The sequence below is a fragment of the Otolemur garnettii genome, unplaced genomic scaffold, assembly GCF_000181295.1.
Source record: "Otolemur garnettii isolate 467f Iridium unplaced genomic scaffold, OtoGar3 scaffold00010, whole genome shotgun sequence".
Lineage (NCBI taxonomy): Eukaryota > Metazoa > Chordata > Mammalia > Primates > Galagidae > Otolemur > Otolemur garnettii.
In genome coordinates this window covers 3,517,116-3,535,486 of record NW_003852405.1, presented here as the reverse complement: position 1 = coordinate 3,535,486, position 18,371 = coordinate 3,517,116, and the positions used below count along the sequence as shown (strand labels likewise).

The window sequence follows — 18,371 nt, the reverse complement described above, 5'->3', positions numbered from 1 at the left end:
CAAAAGCTCCCCAGGTCCATCTTTGAATATTCACCTCACCTTTGTTCTTATACTGAAGGTACCTGAGCAGTGTGAAAGACTGGCTTGGCAAGGCGTGTACAGACCTGTCAGACAACAGCAGTGGTGATCCTTTGTGAACTCAGAATGAGCCTTGAAAGGGAAAAATAAATCCTTCTCAAGCCAAAAAAGATGCAAGCTAGGGACTGTGACGCTCATTTGAGAAGTCTGTTATCATGGCAAGGAGAATCAGAAAGGTAGTCCCGAAAATAACTACAAGAGGATCAACGGCCTTTGTGCAAATCGAGTCTTATTGTCCATAGTTTAATAGAAGCTGGGGGGAAAAATCAGCTATTTTAAAAACCAGAGCATGCTCCCCAGCCTTCGTTCACAGCTTGGAGTTCTCATTTCTCTGCAATGAATCTTAATCACTGGGTTTACTGTCCCAGTTTTTTCAAGTTCATTTCTTTCAATGTGAAATGTATTTTTACACATTTACAATTATGCTCCTAATATTTAGATTAGGATTTATAGTTGATGAGAAATGAGTTTTGGAGGTGACAGAAAAGACAGAAGTAGAATTGACTGATTAATATGGAAATGTTATAATCTATGGGAACTTTTTTACTTATTTATTATAGACAGAAGCTCGTTTACTAAAACCTTCAAGAATATACACTTGTCTCCCTCAGATAAGAAAAAAGAAAACATGTATTTTTAGAGTCAGGATTTTTAAAGTCCTAGGTTGCCATTTTTCTCATCAGCGTATTCTATTTGGAAACTAAAATGTAACATTTCTCTAGGAAGCATATTCATATTATGTTTAAAAGCAAATGTAAAAGGAACCCACAATTCTGTTTAGATTTGGAATGAGTACATAATCTTTGGAAATTAAAGCAAAAAGGAGAGTTACAGGTAGTATTAAATTGTAATTCAATGCAATAAACCCCCATAACAATATTTTTATTAACATAAATGGAAACATCTACACATAACCCAGGGTAAAAGCAGCTGGAGCTCACCTTTGCTTCTCTCTTCTAATACGTGTTGCTTTTTTGCACATACTGTGTAATCGTTTAACTATTTATTTTATATTTAATTATTTTAAGATACTATGTCATACTATAAAAGATAAATATAGAAAATATCGTGTAACATTTCAATGTATTTACATACATGGTAACATGCAGTTATAGAATCAAACTTTGTGTCTACATCTTTTCTTTCCTAGGTAGAATATCAAGTCCTATGGACAGGAGACATGTTTTATAAATAATGATATCCCTGGGCTTCACATCATGTAAGAAAGGAAGCTGATAAAGAAATGAAGATTCCTTGAATTTCTTTTTTCATACAAGAACCCACAATAATAGTGGGCATCATATATCCTAACCACCTAACAGAGAGAAAGAGAAAGGGACGGTCTTTGATGATGTCTTTGCTAAGAAACAGTCAGATGTCTCCTTGGTGACTCTCAAAAGACAGTGTTTCTAAGCCCCATGTATCTCTTTGTAATCAAGAGTTGAACAGTGAACATGAGAGGCAAGAGCTCTGAGGAAGGACTCATCAATTTAACCATTATCTGTTCATTTACTATTCAAGGTTATCGCAAAGCACACCAGTAACTTAAGATCAGAAAGAGTAAGCAACCTAAACATTTCCCATCTGCGCAATCTAATCTCCAGGCGGCACAACACAGAACAATGGCCTGACTTTTTTAAAAGCTAGGAACTGTGGACTCAATACAGGATGCTATGAATTCCACAAATACAAGACAATTTTGCAATAGTCTAAAAACCTGGACTCAATAAAATGTCCTGGCATAGGCATTTGACACATGCAAACTGAAATAAATCTTCTATCTGTTAAACTTGAGAGAAGGAAATCTTTAAAGCTCAATATTAAAATTTAATTGGTAACTTTGACCTTGAGTGCCACTTTAGGTGAAAAATACTGCACCCGTGCTCAGATTTTCTTGAGATTTATGATCTCATGTTCTTGAAAAAGGCCTAGCACCTCCGTGTTCCTGAAATAATTGATCTGTCTGTTATAAGTGTTATTTTTCTGATGCCAACATCTGTCTCAGGAAAAAAGAAAGCATAAACTGATGAAAATACCCTGCTATATTTAAGAAATCCAAAAGTGGTATCAACATTTGCATTTAACACATTACTATAGTTATAAAAGCAGTCAAGATCATACATTGATAAGTTCCTTAGAATACAATAGAAGATTAAAATAGTAGAGCAAAGCCATTTGCAAATAATCTATAAAGATTAACCACAATTAGTAATACAGAATAAATGTTTTAAGGGAATGAACAAGCTACAATACAAACCTACAGCTCACATCTTGCTTAGGCTCGAAAAATACCCTTTCAACCTTGGGAGCCTTCCTTTCTCTGTTTCTTTAATGAAATCACACACTAATAATTTCACTAAAAAAAAAATTTCTCAACCATAACCACTGATTGTGTCTATTGGTAAAGATGAGAAAAAGATCATGATATCTACCAGGTAAGCGGGGAATGGTAACAAACATGAAAATGACTGCGATTATGTAACTCCTTGCTTGAATGAAAATTCAACATAAAACTCAGAGTCTGTTTGAAAAGAAATAACAGGCAAATATTATGACTTCTTCACGTGAGAAAATATCTGATATGCAATAACACACTGCAATATAAGCTAATTAATATAATCCTTGCTCTCACCGAGCGTTGACTACACACTGGGTACTTTCACGAGTACATGTATTAACTTGTGTGATGCTCACAATAACTTTGTCAGGTAGAAACTGTTACCAGACCTCCTTTTACCAGTGAGGAAACCACAGCACAGAGAGAGGAGGCAAATGGCTGAAGGTCAAACAGCAAGTGAATAGCTAAGTCTGATCCCGAGCCCAGGCATCATGGCTTCCCACCACCAGACTATGTTGTCGTGTTCCATTAGCACATCAAGCAGGAAGAATTTAAAAAGCAGGAGAGCCAAGGCATACAGGAAAAGTATATGGCTATTCACTAATTCATGCAGCAAACATTTTATCAAGTACCTACTACCCATGGAACGATGCATTAAGTTCCTTTCCAAGACAAAGGGTCTATGGAGAAGATTCATTTACCTTTGCACACAGCTCTGAAATCTGGACCTCATGAAGTGGTAACACCTGGCCTCCCAAACTGTTTAACCAGTTTTTTTTACAAGCCACCCTAAAACAGGCCCTGGAAAGCAGTGTATTAGCACATGGATAGGTCAACTAAATTAGCTAGAAGAAAGAAAAAAAAATCAAAAGAACTTGCATGGTAAAAGCATTAACAGCAGAAAATGTACCTTAGATGTTTGCTCATGCAGTCTCGGTTTCCCCAACCCTTTGTTTAAACATACAGGATGAGACATCTCCCACACAACCATGAAGATCAGCTGAACAACAGCCACATCGGGGTCAAGGCAAGATCATCACCAAGCAACGGTTCACTTTGACCAAAGAAGTTTTGCACCTTGCCAGCAGAAGGAGGCCAAGATGCAAAAATCAAGCAACCTTCAACACATAATTCTAGTCTAAATCAAAAGACAGCTACAGGGAGAAACAGGTGTCATCACATCACCAGCTTCCACAGGCAAGATCATTAACATGTATTTTGTTTTTTCCAAAAATGTGCAAAAGTGAAAAAAAAAAAAAAAACCTTATATCTATTCATTATACCTAACAGAAAACTACTATATATTCTTACAAACACAGCATGCAATAGCAGTTTTGTAAGTTTATTCTTTATGAAGTTCTAAAATCTTTGGACAAATAGAAAGTACCAGAAGAGCTGGACCTACACAGTGCCATTAACTTTACGATAAAGGAGGTAAATGTCCTACTGGTCTACTTTGCCATATTTATAATCTGTGAATTTACCATACTTTCCTTTGAATAATCTGAGGGATCCCAGAAACTGTCAACGATATAGTAAGTTGTGAAGAGACAGATACGTGCCTACTGACATACTAGAAATATAGAAATGCATTGCCCGGGGGACAAGTGTCCATAAAAGAAAACTCCATTTAAAAAAAAACAAACACTTATAATGGTTAGATAATTTTCTGAACTGGAAACACCAGAACATACAATGTAAGACAAAAAGTAGTCTGTTCACAGTTGTATACTCTTACTAAGGGGAACAGAAGAAATCACTTTGGAATGTTACTGCAGAGTCCTCTGCAAAGGGAATTGTCTCAGGACAATTAGAATTATTACAAAGTGAACCAGAACCCCTGTTTTGTTTTGTTTTAATAGTCTCAATTTTGTTCTGTAGTTCAAAGATTTCAACAGATCTCAGGACACAACCAAGGCAATTTCTAGCCAGAAGCAACCAAGCTCCCATAAATCTCAAACAGCTCATACACTGGCACGGCTTCCCTGGGTGTGGTTGCAGTTATATGCTACAACGCTTTGAAACCTAGACTTTACAACTCAGTGAACTTCGTTTATGATGAGAAAACAAAACACCTAATCCAGATTATTTTACAGCAAGGATTACTCTGTATTTCATGTTCTACTTCATTCATGATAAACTTTATGTATTTGGAATCCTTTAGTTGTGAATACCTTTTACTCACAAAAGGATCACACGTTTAAGATCTTTGGTAATTAAACTGTGGAATACATTGCTTAATGGATAAAAAGACAATTATACTAAGATAATGACAGGGCAACTGAATGTTTTCTGCAAGCAAATAACTGGTCTCCAGAGAAGAAAGTTGTTCATCAAGTCCTAAAAACCAATCTTCTATTAGAAAATAGGATATAGAATAAAGAAATTTTCCCAAATGGGGAGGGTGCGATTTGCTTGTTCTATGCTCTCCGTTACTCATTTAGAAAACACTAGTGCTGGCCAGCAGGACGACTTTCTTACCAGATTAGGAGGCAGCAGGGGGAGGGTGCTGGATAGGTGAGCATTAACCAGGCACCCTGAGGCTGTGCAGGAAGCAAATAACCAGCTCAACTGCTGACTGTGGGAAGTGAATGGTACTGGTGGTTACTCATCGTGTGAATGATTTACACATCCAACTATGGCCTCCTGGTCACACATTACACACCAAACTGAGAAACAAAGGCCGACCCCATGCCTGACTTTCCACAGCCATTCCCATGTACTCTCACAATCGCTGAACTGAAGTCCCGATTAGAGGATGTTTAATCAGAAACACACCTGGGTCCACCGGCCTGGGATGTCTTCGGAGTCCATTGGTCCGTTTCTGGCAAGAAAAATAAAATGAAACGAAGATGTGGTGGGGATGTTGCTCTATTAAATTACGTAGGAAAGCCAGTGAAGGTTGCACTTTTTCCACTTAAAAGCGTGGCTACATTTGATCAAGACATGGTTGTAAAGTTTACTTTCATAATTTAACCTTCTGGCTTCTCTAGCAAGTCTTTCACATGAAGATCATTACATTTCATAAGTCACTGATAACTTAGAACACTAAGAAAAAGAAACATTTTTGCTTGCTAACTCCAGGCACTACAAGAACAAAGCTCAAGCAGTCATTCTTGGTTAGAAAAGGTTCCCAGCAAAGACACATGAACGTAGCCTTAACCTGATCTCCCCAAACTCTAACTCAGCTATTTACAGGGCCTGACAGACACTGAAAAGGTAGACACCCTCAGAACAAAGACCTTCCAGCTCTCATTTTAGCAAACCCTTAAATGAAAATGGTGTTTTAATTAAGACCAGTTACATCTGAATACCTTAGAAAAACAAACCAGACATAGGGTTCATGAACCAGAAAAGTTGTTATTATTATTATTATAGAAAAGGAATCCATAAGAAAACTACGTATTACACAAATTATAGCTGAGATGAGAACTAAGAGATGTTAAATCTTTGAAAATGCATGGTTATATGTTTGATTTCACAGGCTTTAAATTCATTCCCACCTACTAACTACGGGAATCTCACTACTGAAGGAGGACATGATTTTCACGTGTTATTATACAACCGGATGAAATGCTGGGTCCATGACTATCATACAATCTGAATTTTCACAGAAGCCATTTTCTGTCTATGTGTGTTAGGGTGTGTGCTGGGGTCTGGAGATGTGGTGTCATTCAGAGCACACGTGGCTGTGTTAAGCGCACATTAGCCAAGGGGTTTCCTCAGGTTCCTTCTGTCGTTGCCATTCACAAGTTAAAACGAGGGTCTTCAGCTTCCAAAGGTCCTCAAAGCCATTTTCAACAGACTCTCGGGGTTCCCAGGCGAAAGGAAATTGGAAACTGTAAGTTTTGCTTTTACTCTAACTACTTTCTTTTTTTTTTTTTTTTTACTTTGCAAAGTCAATTTTATTTGTCTTATTTTTTATTTTTTCTTGAGACAGAGTCTCACTGTTGCCCTCGGTAGAGTGCAGTGGCATCACAGCTCACAGCAACCTCAAACCCTTGGGCTTAAGGGATTCTCTTGCCTCAGCTTCCCAAGTAGCTGCGACTACAGGCACCTGCCACAACTCTAACTACTTTCAACATAGATTTGAAAACCACTAGAAGAGGATTACCATCAGTGCCGAAGCTATATAGAGCAGTGGTTCTCAACCTTCCTAATGCCGCGGCCCTTTAATACAGACAGGTTGAGAACCGCTGATGTAGAGCAAGATGGGATGGGACAGGGCACCAGGCCTACTATTCTAAGTAAAGAGAGTCCCTGAGAGAGAGGAAAATGTTACTCTGGATTTCTGCACAGATTTGGATCTGATAACATGAAAGAAAACTGCTTTCAAAGAAAAACTCTTTCCTACCTGAAATTTGATAATCTCTTTTTTGGAGCTCTCTCTATAAAGGACAACACAATTGGCAATATTGTCAACAGGAAAATACTCTATATAAGGATGGGTATCTTGCATCTATTTCCTTCCTACATACCCCATTTTTGTTTGGGGTTTAAAAAGAATTTTTTTTTTTTTTGCAGGTTTTGGCTGGGCCTGGGTTTGAACCTGCCACCTCCAGCATATGGTACCAGCACCACCCTTAAAATTTTTTTTAAAGTCTTAGTGATAGTGGATGGGTCAAGAAGAAGCTCAAGTGGTGCAGCGTCCCCCCACCTCCTTAGCCTAGGATAGAAGCTGCCCTTCTCCTGGTCTCAGGCCATCTACTATCAAAGTGCTAGGAAGTCAAGGAGGGAATTCAACATTCTGGTCTGATCCCCAGAATCCCTAAACACGTACTATTTAGGAACCACACAAATGTGAAAAAGAGACCTGAGTTCAAGAGCAACTCTAAAAAAGTTAGGGCTAAAACAGGCAACACAGTACCATTATTCTCCATAAATGTCTTAACACAGTAATTAAGTAAATGAGGTGAAAGGTATGTTGATTAGTTTGATGTAAGCACTCCAAATTATATAAAAAATCAACACACTGTACCCCACAAATGCATAAGTGCATTCATGATCTATGTATATATGACTTAATAAAAGGGGAAAAAAGCAAAAAAATAAATAAATAAACCATCCCACCATTATTAAGAGTATGGACTCCGGAATAAGACTAGAATAAGTCCCTGCCTCTCTGCACCTGTGTGATCATAAGCACGTTAGTTTATATCTCTGTAACTTAGTTTTCTCATCTAGAAAATGGGGATAATAATAATAGCTATTTCATAGGGTTTGTAGTAGGAAATCAATGAATTAATTTATGTTAAGTGTTATGATAAGAATTATTAATTGATAGCTTATTAGTATTACCATTATTATCAACCTCATGGTATCCTGAATGTTTAAATTCATACAAAGAATAAATTATTATATTAAGTTAATGCCTTACTATTTATGTTTTAGATTCTTCCTCCTGAAAAGTCACTGAAAATCAGTCACCTTGGAAACAGAAATCTGTCTACAGGAAAGGTGGGTATTTTAATGAACTATGATCTGATGAATTTAAGGAGAAAAAAAAACGGAGGAATTTTCAACTTCTCATAAGACCAAGTACATTTAGAGTATGAGTTTTTGTAGATCATGAAAACAAAAGGACCTACAGAGCATTTCATATTGTAAAAAAGCTTGGAAATGCTTGTCAGAAAATTCTGAACTATTTTAAAATGCAAATTTCAATTTCATCCTGTCATCTCTGGCCACATACTCCCCTCCCCAACCAAAGCTCAGGGCAGAGCTGGACAGGCCCTTGTCCCCAACAGGAAGAAGGAGGCAAGAGGGGCGGGCACGTCTGGTGCCTAGTGGCCCCCCTCCTTGTGGGGCTCTCAGCTGCAGCCCCACATGGTTCTGAAGGCGATAAGCATCATTCTTTACAACTTTCTCAATCTCCTTCGATCTACCTAAAAGTAGAGGTTTTGTAAGCACTTGGTAGTTATTGTTTGGCTTCATTACCTATGACCTCTTTTGGCAAAAAAACCTAATTCTCTGTTGATTTACCAATAACACAAACAAAGGTTCCTTTGCTATATGGAAGCTGACTTTGGTCCTTCTGCCTGTCAACCTGTGGAATGAACTTAAAGTAACTGAACAGATACGAAGTGATAAACTTCCTTCTAGGAGTCAGAGGGGCTTCCTGAAGATCTGCCCCAGCACGCACTGGGAGAGGAACACCCCAGGCAGGGGTGCAGAGGCCCACCGATCCTGCAGCTACTGAACGCTGCCTACCTTGAGAGTAAGTATGAAAGTCAAAAATAAAAAAGTCATGATCTTAGCTATTGAGAGGAAAACAGAAAAGGACTACAAATTGACACATGGAGAGAAAAGAAGGCCCACAAGAGAGGGAAAAAATAAAAACCACAGAGCTTACAAAAGAGCACTGCTCTTTATTTGTGCGAGATCCCTGATCATGAAGCCCGCTGCGTGTCCTTCCTTATATTCTGTTCCATGCTTCTTCCCCAAACCAAAGTTCCAAAGGAACTGGCCAGTATAACAAATGGCTATAATTCTCCATCCAAAATAAAGATTGTTAGCACAGCCACGCATTATATAAAAATGACCCTTATTATACTTGAAAGTTGAGCAAGTCACTAAAAACTGATGCTGTAATTTAAAAAAGAAAAACAATGTGAAAATTAATTCATTTCATAATGGGCTTCCACATACTTTTTAAAAGTATAAAAGTACCTGCGAGAATTATTTAACGTCATGTGAAAATTATTAACCACTTCTTATTAGCACACTTTCCTTCGGTAAACACACCCACTTCACATTACTTAATTAAAATAAAACTGTCTTCCTTGGGGGGAAAAATACATACACCTACCAGGATAAATGTTAAGTAACACCAAGTTAAAGTTCAGAGCTCGACAAGGTACCTGTTTCAATTATATATTAACCACATGAGAGTAAGTGAAAGAAGTTGATTGCTGGTGTTTAACAAATCCTGATAGCTTTGATTAAAAAAAAATAACTTACCTGTTGGCAAAACACTAACAGAAACTGTAGGTAATTTATGTTAGCCCTAAAGGAACTTGCGAGGCCTTTTTTAAAATATTATTTTGTTATGAATTCCTTGATCAAGACTCATGAATCTACAATACAGTGAGCAGATGCACTGTGTAGGTACCTATAAGCTTCTTCATTCACACTCTTGATACCCTATGTGTACACAGCGTGTACTAGTACAAAAAAGTAAAAACAGGTGCCTTTTATGACATCTTGCTGGTTTTTACCAACTCTGTAAATACTACTTTATTTAAAAAACATCCTATTATATGACTTCTAAAGAGACAATTGTTACATGTTAAAATAACGTGATAATTTTTGGCATTCTGTTTTTCTAAAATTCTCAGACTATAGTATTTTTGGTTCACATAAATATCACAAACACTTTATATTTTCTTTTTCGCTATTTTTTTTTAAATGTTTTTGCTATGGTAATTATGAGAGGGTCTGGTGAGAAATCTGTTACTTTGGTTAAAGAGCCAGGCAATGGTAGTCTGGGGTCTGCCATATTTTTTATTCTTTGGTATTTTAACTTTATTCTGACAGCGAATAGGGATTACAAACTTCAAAGCCATTAGGAATTAGACTGTGTGTTAAACCAAAAGGACATGTTATCAGATCTTGATTTTATCAGCAGGACATAATACTAATCATGTTTGTGTTCAAATGGAAACTGCTAGAAACACAAAGCCATATCCTTAATCAATAATGTTAGAATTGCCAGTACTGGGAAATGTTGGGAGGAACGTCTTAGGCTGGGACCCACTTCCTGGAAGGACGGCCGCCCTTCCCTCTGTTCTGGGTGCCCCAATTCACACCCAGTCTTACACTAAATATTCACATCTTCCTTCCCCCTCACACCTTTGGACAGTGGCTGAAAATCTCTGTGATTTAACTCGTGCATTTTATTCACAGGCTCTTGCTGGTTCCCTCTATTTCTACTTTCGATTCATTTTTAAAGGCACATTTAACATTGCAAAAGCTCAGGCCTGGTTAAGTTAGCAAACAACATGAAATGCAAAGGTTCTATATAAAAAAAAAAAATTTAATGTGAATCTTACCTCCGGTAGTTTGAGCGTCCCTGGTTCTGAAACAAACGTAAAAATTGGCATTGTCAGTGTCAAGTTGTTTGGTTTGGGTAGCAACCTTAGCTTGTTCTCTGCAGAGTAGTAAAACAGCACTGCTTTGTTTTCTTAACTGATACCCGTAATATATTTCCAGGGTCCCTCAGGCTGGGCTGGTAATTATTTTGCAACCCAGGTTCTCTTACCTTATTGGCTTGTCTGGAAAGTGACTCACAGTTTTAAATGACTTCTAGGTTATGCTTAACTTTTCCAATTGTTTAGTAAGCAATGTCAATTCAACCACATAAAGCTCCTTAAAACAAGGGCTTGTACTAAATTTATATGCATGAGAGAAAAGCTAAATGGACCCTTGCTTTCGCTACATCTCATTTTAAGAGTATAAACACACCAAGTTAACAAAGGTATTGCATTAACTGTAACAACTGCCAATTTAATACAGGGGCACATTCCACATGAATTGTTTTCCATTACGTGGCTTTAACTCTTACTTTAATTTTGGAAGGAATATAAGTTGATTTAAAGATTAAAATTTAAACTGAGTCAGAATTCTATGCTGATGGTCAATTTTCCTTTCATACTTAGTTGAATTCTCTAGAAATAGGAGCAACAAGCACTTCTTCCATTGCAGTTCCTGAAAATACCTAACAGTGATCAAGGGCCCTGGGATCTCTGGGTGAGGAATGTGGCGGAATGGCAAAGGGTCGCTCTGGGGGTACAACCACACACAGCACGTGGAGAACTGGGGCCAGGATCTTTCCTCCTTTGCCCCTTCCCACGAGCACCTTGTATATGTGTTGTATTTCTCCAGACTGAGGGAAACCCCTCACCCCTGTGCTCCTAGGCCTATACAATCCCCATCCAAAATGATCCCCTAAAAAAGGATCGGAAAAGAGAAGGGGAAACCAAGAGAAACAGACCAGGAGAGCAAGGGCAGACCTAAATGGGAGCTCTGTAAGGTGTTTCTCTAAGCGGTTCTAAGAAGCTCTGCAGCCAGAGTTCAAGGGGAAAACTCCTGCCAAGATGCTTGACTAGCTGCCACAGATTGCTTTACACAAGAACACTGCCCGGGGCATGGAGCAGGAGGTTGGCTTGTGTGTATAGGCGTGTGTGTTTTGCTTTGTTTCTTAATTTTTCCTCCAGTTTGTTGTTTGTTTTTTTTAAAGGACAATTTCCAATTAATGGAAATAGAAGATCCGTGAGCAGAAAGTCACCTTCCTGGAGAAAAGTCAAGAACACAACCTTTTGTCCATTTGAAACACCATCACCTTGGCTTTCACAGATAAATGGCTTCTACATTCATACGAAGGTATCTCTGCTTCAGCTTTTACAAAGGAGCATTTCTGGACAAAAAACTATTTTACTACTTTCCCTCCCCATTAGAAACACAGATGTTTGACTGTTTCTTTTTTTCTTTCTTTTTTTTTTTTTTTACACACAATGTTTCATAAGACAGACTGCCTGCAAGGGCTGGTTTGGGAAGAGGGTCTATAAAAATGCCATTGGGCTGGCCCAGACTTAGATGAACTTGGGTTCTTAATAGGGTAGCTGTGCTACCTGTCTCACTGGTTTGCCCAGAAAGACCTACATATGCCAGAACAGCCCTATTCCCCTACTGGTGAGTTAAGACTAGGAATCAAAGTGCTGGAGGCGCCAAACAGGAGGGGAGTTTAAGTTTTCAATCTGAGGAGACTGAGGAAAACCCTGCTATTTGTACATGACCTCTAACATGGGGAAACCCCACTTTTTGAGTTTGGCATTCATAAATGCACACGCACTTGAATTTCAATTCAAGAGTATCGTTTTTTTTTTCCTGATCTTTGCATACAGCGTTTTTCTGTCCTTGTGAAGTAGGTCTCTTACAACATGCTTTAAGTGCTTTATTTGTGACGTCAACCTTGTGATAACCCTATGTGGCAGCAGCTGTCATGCTGTGCTCCATGAAGGGCCCTCGGGGTGCTCCTCGGGAACAGGAAACCGTGGTATTTAAGGTGGTCATCTACAATGTGGATACTTGTATGCCTTCACCCAAGAAGGAGACCCAGGAAGAGATACCCTGACTTGCAGGCTCCTCATATCCTGTCCTGTAGGATGCCAGCTGGCCAGCTCCTGGCATGGGATTCATCACAGAATGTGGGAGGGTGTGAGGCCCCGGAGAGGCACTGACTGAACTGGTAGACGTGGCCGACCCCCTTATTAAACCCTCCTTCCCTTATTTCTCCCCCTTGTCATTGTCTCCTGCTTTCTCTCTTTGGGGTCTCATCAAAACAATCAGCTTTCCTCGTCATTCTCATTGAATGCACTAAGAATTGCTTGTCTCAAAACCTCGTCCGTGTTTCCCAGATAGGAAAAGTGGAGAAGGGTCTGGGTGCTGAAGCGAGTCTCACTCCAAGGGCATGAGTTCTTCAGTGGGGCATGCCCTTTCCCTTTCCTGCCATCGTGCCCGATCCTCAAGGCCACATCTACCCCACTGGCCAGGTAGAGGCCCATTGCTGTCAGGGCCTTGGCATAGAGCAGCCAGCACTCTGATCTGCTAGGCATTCTGCATAAATAATAGCTATTGGAAGTCTAACTTTGTTTTCTAGTCATGTCTCTTGGTAAGGTCCTGTGTATTTTCTAAGGATGGGGGAAAAGAAAAAGGAATGGCAACAACTCTTGGAATCTACTCCAAATTCAGAAACTCTTAACCAGGGTCCTTCACTTACACGTTCTGTACTTCCAACAGTGGCCATGCTGTTACTCTTGCCCCCACCCGTCACAAACGTAATCTAAATTCTCATAATCTAAATTCTCTTAATGCAATCACTTGATAACTTACACAGAATAACAGAAACCAGAGAGAGGAACAAACCAACTGCAGCACTGTTTCAGACATTTTCAAAGAAACAGTTCACTCTGGCTGAAAAAAACGGGTTAAGAACTTCTTTCTATGAAGTATTCTATGGAAAAGTCACTCTAATTTTGAAGTCTGAAAGCCCATCTTTTACTTCCTCTTGGTGTGTACATGGAACCACTATGGTGGGCACTTGGATCTCTAACAAACTCTGTACAGGCCACAGTTCTGCCCTGGGGTGGATGCTAAGAGCTGATTATCATTAAATCTACTTTGGCTGAATTCTAAGAAGAAAGTTTGGCTGCTGGATGAGATATGATTAAAAAAAAAAAAAAAAAAGTCCCTCATTCTGCCTCTGTCTTTCTCTTGGGAACTTTCTTTGGATGGTATTTCCCTTCTTCTAAAGTCCAAAAATGTTAATCCTCACCATATCCTTATCCTGCAGCCTACTTCTCAGGCTCTGATTGATCAAACTGTAAAACATTCTTCCCCTTTCAAGAACCCTTCTGAGTGGTGACTCACAGCCCCCCAAGGGGTTTATAACTTGCATTGCTTCATCATGTCCCAACTGGTTTAATGTAGTTCAGGGAAGTGCAGGTGCTGAGGTCCACGGAGCCTTTGTAGAACTCCGTCTTCCGTGCCGCACAGCGCTCAAGGCCCATATTTATATAAGAGAAAGGATTTTCATGGAGGTTTTATGCTCACATTATATAACTCACTTGTTTAAATATAAAATTCAGTCCTATTTTATTTGTCTCGCCAACACAAATGGCTCTCAGTTCATACCCTGTTATACAATTTGCTTTGTCTCCTATCTGAAAGTCTATTTCTTAACACTAACATATCAATGTCCAATAAGATCATTTGTCTCTAAAGGGGCCACAGAAAAGTAATGACTAGCATAGACTCTGAAGGTGCCTGTCGCCACGACAAACATGCTATTTCTGCAAAATATTAAAACTAAAAGACAGTTGGACTGATACAATTTTGGAGAAAGTTGCACAAACACTATGTTCACTACCAGCACCTACAGTACTGTTTTCAAAAGAAACAAATGAACCATAAACCATAAATAACATCTGGATTCCACGTCTTTTCAGGAGCTCCAACAGGAACCCAACCATATAATAGATTCCAATTCACTTTAATAATTATTAAGGTATCGGAAAACTGACCGAAATAGTTAGATGGAAGAAATAATAACTACCGTTAAGAAATTTGTCTTGATGAGTTATAAAAGAAGATGGATGTGTACAAAAGGTTGTAATTAATATTAAGCAGAACGAAAGTCATTTTTTGGTTATAAAATCGATCATCGTGTAAAAGTAACATGATAACATGCCTCACAGTAGAAACACAGCTGAAATAAAATTGCATCATGAAAGCTTATCTTTTAAGCTAAAACACACAGTATGATTTATAAAGAAGCCCATTTCAGACACCAATTTGAGGTGCAATTTCCAAGCAGCAGAATCTCCCATGTTTAAACTGCTAGGACACTCAGGCAACTTCATTCCAGTTGGGAGTGGCTATAGCAGTAGCTGGCCTAGATAAAAGAGTGATTAAACAGATAAACAAACGAGGATCTGCTTCAGTTAAATGTTAGAGCAGCTGAGGTGTGCATTCTCACTCACAGGGAAAAGATACATTAAGCCAAAGTTGTCAGCTCCAGCAATATTTGCCTTCCAACATTACTTTCTTTGTTTAAACTGAGAAGACGTAAAGCAAGCTATATGGGTCAATGTTAAAGGAGGAAGGGGACCAAAGGGGCTTGGCCACGTATCATAGTGGGGGGAAAACATAACAGTCTAGGATCAGACTTCACAGTGGTGTACTGTGAGAAAGAATGGCACCCCAGAACTGCACCGGCATTGCACGGACTTGTTGAGAGAGGCTTGTATAATGGAGTTCATACCTATGCATTATTAATGTTGGAAAGTTTTGGCACACACTTCAGAGCTGATGTATGTGTTGATCATTGAGGTTGCCATGGTGAATGTGAAAGAGTCAACTCAAGTTCAATGGAAAAGAGAGCGGAACTGCCTGCCCTTTATATCCATGCAAATCCTCAGATGTTAAGACAAACTAATCACTAAACCTTCAAATGTGTTTCCAAGTTGCATGGCTTGTCTTATTAAAAGAGTAAACTTACACCTTTTTTTCATACTTCAAATGCACGCAAGTTAATAATCTGTCATAGTCGTACATTGATATGAATGGATTACTTCATTCGGAATGCACTGCATTTTTGCCAAGTAATTATCATTTTGGGATGAATGAAGACTAGATAAATTTAAGGGACATAAAGTATTAAATATAAAAGGTTTCTAAACCCAGGGAGAATAACACCCAAAGAAGGCTAATGTCTACAAGAAGAAGTCTCCAGAGGATTTTCAAATGATTAATGACTACTATTTAGCCACATCCTGTAACACCAGTAAGGAGTTTATTTGGGTTGAAGTAGTCATATTTGGGGATATTGCAATAACAGCTTGATGTTAAGTGAGCCTACTTTGATCTTGGTACTAAGGAGTAGACTCAAAGGATGGGAAACACCTTTCCAGAGGGAAGGAGCCTATAAGCTACTGGGGGGATACAAGTGGCAGAGACAGATGCAGAGTAGTCCCTGTGCTCTGCTACACTGCCCAGCCTTCCTTGTAATGAAGGCGAGGCCATGTGACTAGTTTTAGCCAATGGTCTGTGATTGACAGTACCACTGCTTACTTCCAGGCCCTGGGTCTAAAAATCAGCAACCCTGGAAGCTAGGCTTTCAGTTTGTGGAGACATAGATGGAACCCACCTGGATCCCCAAGCCATTGCTTAGAAAGGAGGTGCTCTGGTGGACCACAGAACCTACAGCCAACAGTGGGTGTCTGAGAAATAAACTTTCATGTGTTACAGTCCCTGCGATTTGAAAGATTGTTAATTACCCCAATACAGCCTAACTCTGGCAAATAACTAAACTTATACATGCAAGTTAATTCAGACTATCATTAGGTGGTCAAGGTGAAGTTAATGATTGGCAAAGAGATTGAATGGGAAGTAAGCAGAAAGTAGTCCTTGGAACTGTAAGGAGAAAAGAGCATATTTGGGGGAGAGAAAATAGTAAGACCCAGGCAAGAATTCTAAAAATGAGCCTGACTGAATCAGGGAGTGGATATCTCCAGGATGAGGTATTTTTATCCTCAGGTGTTTGGTAAACCAGTTCATTTTCTTGCTACTTATTAGCTTAACCCAGGTGTCCCTTGTTAAATGTCTAATGCTCAATGAAGACTACGCATCAGCCTTTCCTTGCATAAATACTAGAAAGGAATGTAAAAGGTCTCCCCAGTTTTCTATCTTTCATTAAGTACCAGCCAGGGATTCAAATATGGTTTTTATCACTTTTCTAGAGGTACTCAAGACTAGTTAAGGCCAGGCTTCCTCAAACTATGGCCCGCAGGCCACATGCAGCCCGCCTAGAACATTTATCCAGCTCACCGGGTGTTTTTGCCACCACTGCCTGTCCTGCTTAGCAGCCAACTCATCCCAGGGCCCACAGTCCAGTCCTCCAACAGTCTGAGGGACAGTGAACTGGCCCCCAGTTTAAAAAGTTTGAGGACCCCCACTAGTCTCTACAAGGGTGGAACCAAAGTCTATACAATCTCCCACAATCTCTAAGGCCCTAGTGGTCTTCAGGACCCAGAAGATCTAGTGCCCTGCAGTTCTGCCCATTCATCTGTCCATCTGTTTGCTGATCACCTACTCACTCAATCATCCACCTGTCTTCCCTGAGGTCAAAACAGCAAGGTATGGTTCTTATCATTGTAAGGCTTCTAATCTAACTAAGGAAATGGACAAGGAATCAATGATAATAAATGTGATAAATGCCATGATAAAAATAAATATAAGATGCCAGAGTTGCACAGAGGAAGCTGTGGAAGCACAAGCTGAGGAAGCCCAGGCACCAGGAATATCAGAAAAGGTTTTCAAAGTGGGGACATCTGTATTGAGTTTTTAAAAATGATTATAAGTTCACCAAACAGACAAGAGAAGGAAAGACATTAAAACAGAAAACCAAAAATACACTTAGATACATAGAAATAGAAATGAAAAAAAGTGATTGGGGAACTGTGAGTACTAAACATAGTGGTGTTATGAGTTGTGGGTTGGGGAGCAGTAAAAATTGACTGGAAAAGTGATCCAGAGCTTTGAGTGCCATTATGGGAGGTCTGGGCATTATTCTGTAAAAAAATGGAAAGTAGAGTAAACCAAGGAGTGACATACTCAGATTTGATTTTAATAAAGACCATTTATAAATTTACAGAAGGAGTGAGATTAAGACAAGAAGTTAGGAAACTTTTATGTGGTCCAAATAAGAGATATTGTGATTTTCTGTCTATAGCAATACTCTACAGATGGATTCTAGAGATACTCCAGAGCAAAGCTAAGAAGAGGTAAGAGGATGAAGATGAGGAAGAGGAAGGAGTCAAGGATGCGTGTAATGGATGACGGACCTTGAAGCCCAGGTCACAGCTCCTGAGGTTGGTTTTAGTTAAGGGAAATTTGAGATTACTGGAAGACACCTTGGAGAGGATAGGCGAGAAGATGGAAATTTCAAATCCAGCTTCAGGAAAGGAGGTTTATGTGAGATGGACACTTATCTACCAGGGGTGCAGTCTGTAGCTAAACCAGAACTCTAAGTGATGCCATGAGGGGTGTGATGGGATGTGAAGAGAGTGTCAAGGAGAATGGTTTACAGTGTTAAAGGACTCAGAAAGGTCAAGCAGGATAAGACCTGAAACCACTGGATCTGGCCATTAAAAGGGAAAGTGAAGGATTCTCCAGCCTTCTTTTCACCCTTGTCATTTTACTCTGTCATTCTGTACAACTGGTGCCTCTTTTCCCCGTGACCTCTCCCTTCTATACATACCTCTGTTGTTAAATGAAGACGGCATGCTCTCTTCCTTCTAAAAATGTTTTTGCTTTATTTTAAAGTAACACATAATTATACTATTTACAGGGCACAGCACAATATTTCAATACATGTATGCAAGGTAATAATCAAATC

The 18,371-nt window shown here is 39.2% G+C and overlaps 1 protein-coding gene across 1 annotated transcript in view; it reads right to left on the bottom strand.

The window, feature by feature from the left end:
• VAV3 (vav guanine nucleotide exchange factor 3) overlaps positions 1–18,371 on the bottom strand; it is a 384,658-nt gene that overhangs the window by 107,547 nt on the left and 258,740 nt on the right. Inside the window, exons 18-19 of the mRNA XM_012801644.1 lie at positions 10,468–10,493; positions 5,195–5,240 (exon numbers count right to left, since the gene is read on the bottom strand). Coding sequence (XP_012657098.1) covers positions 5,195–5,240; positions 10,468–10,493 — 72 coding nt within the window. The remainder of the gene's footprint in view (positions 1–5,194; positions 5,241–10,467; positions 10,494–18,371) is intronic.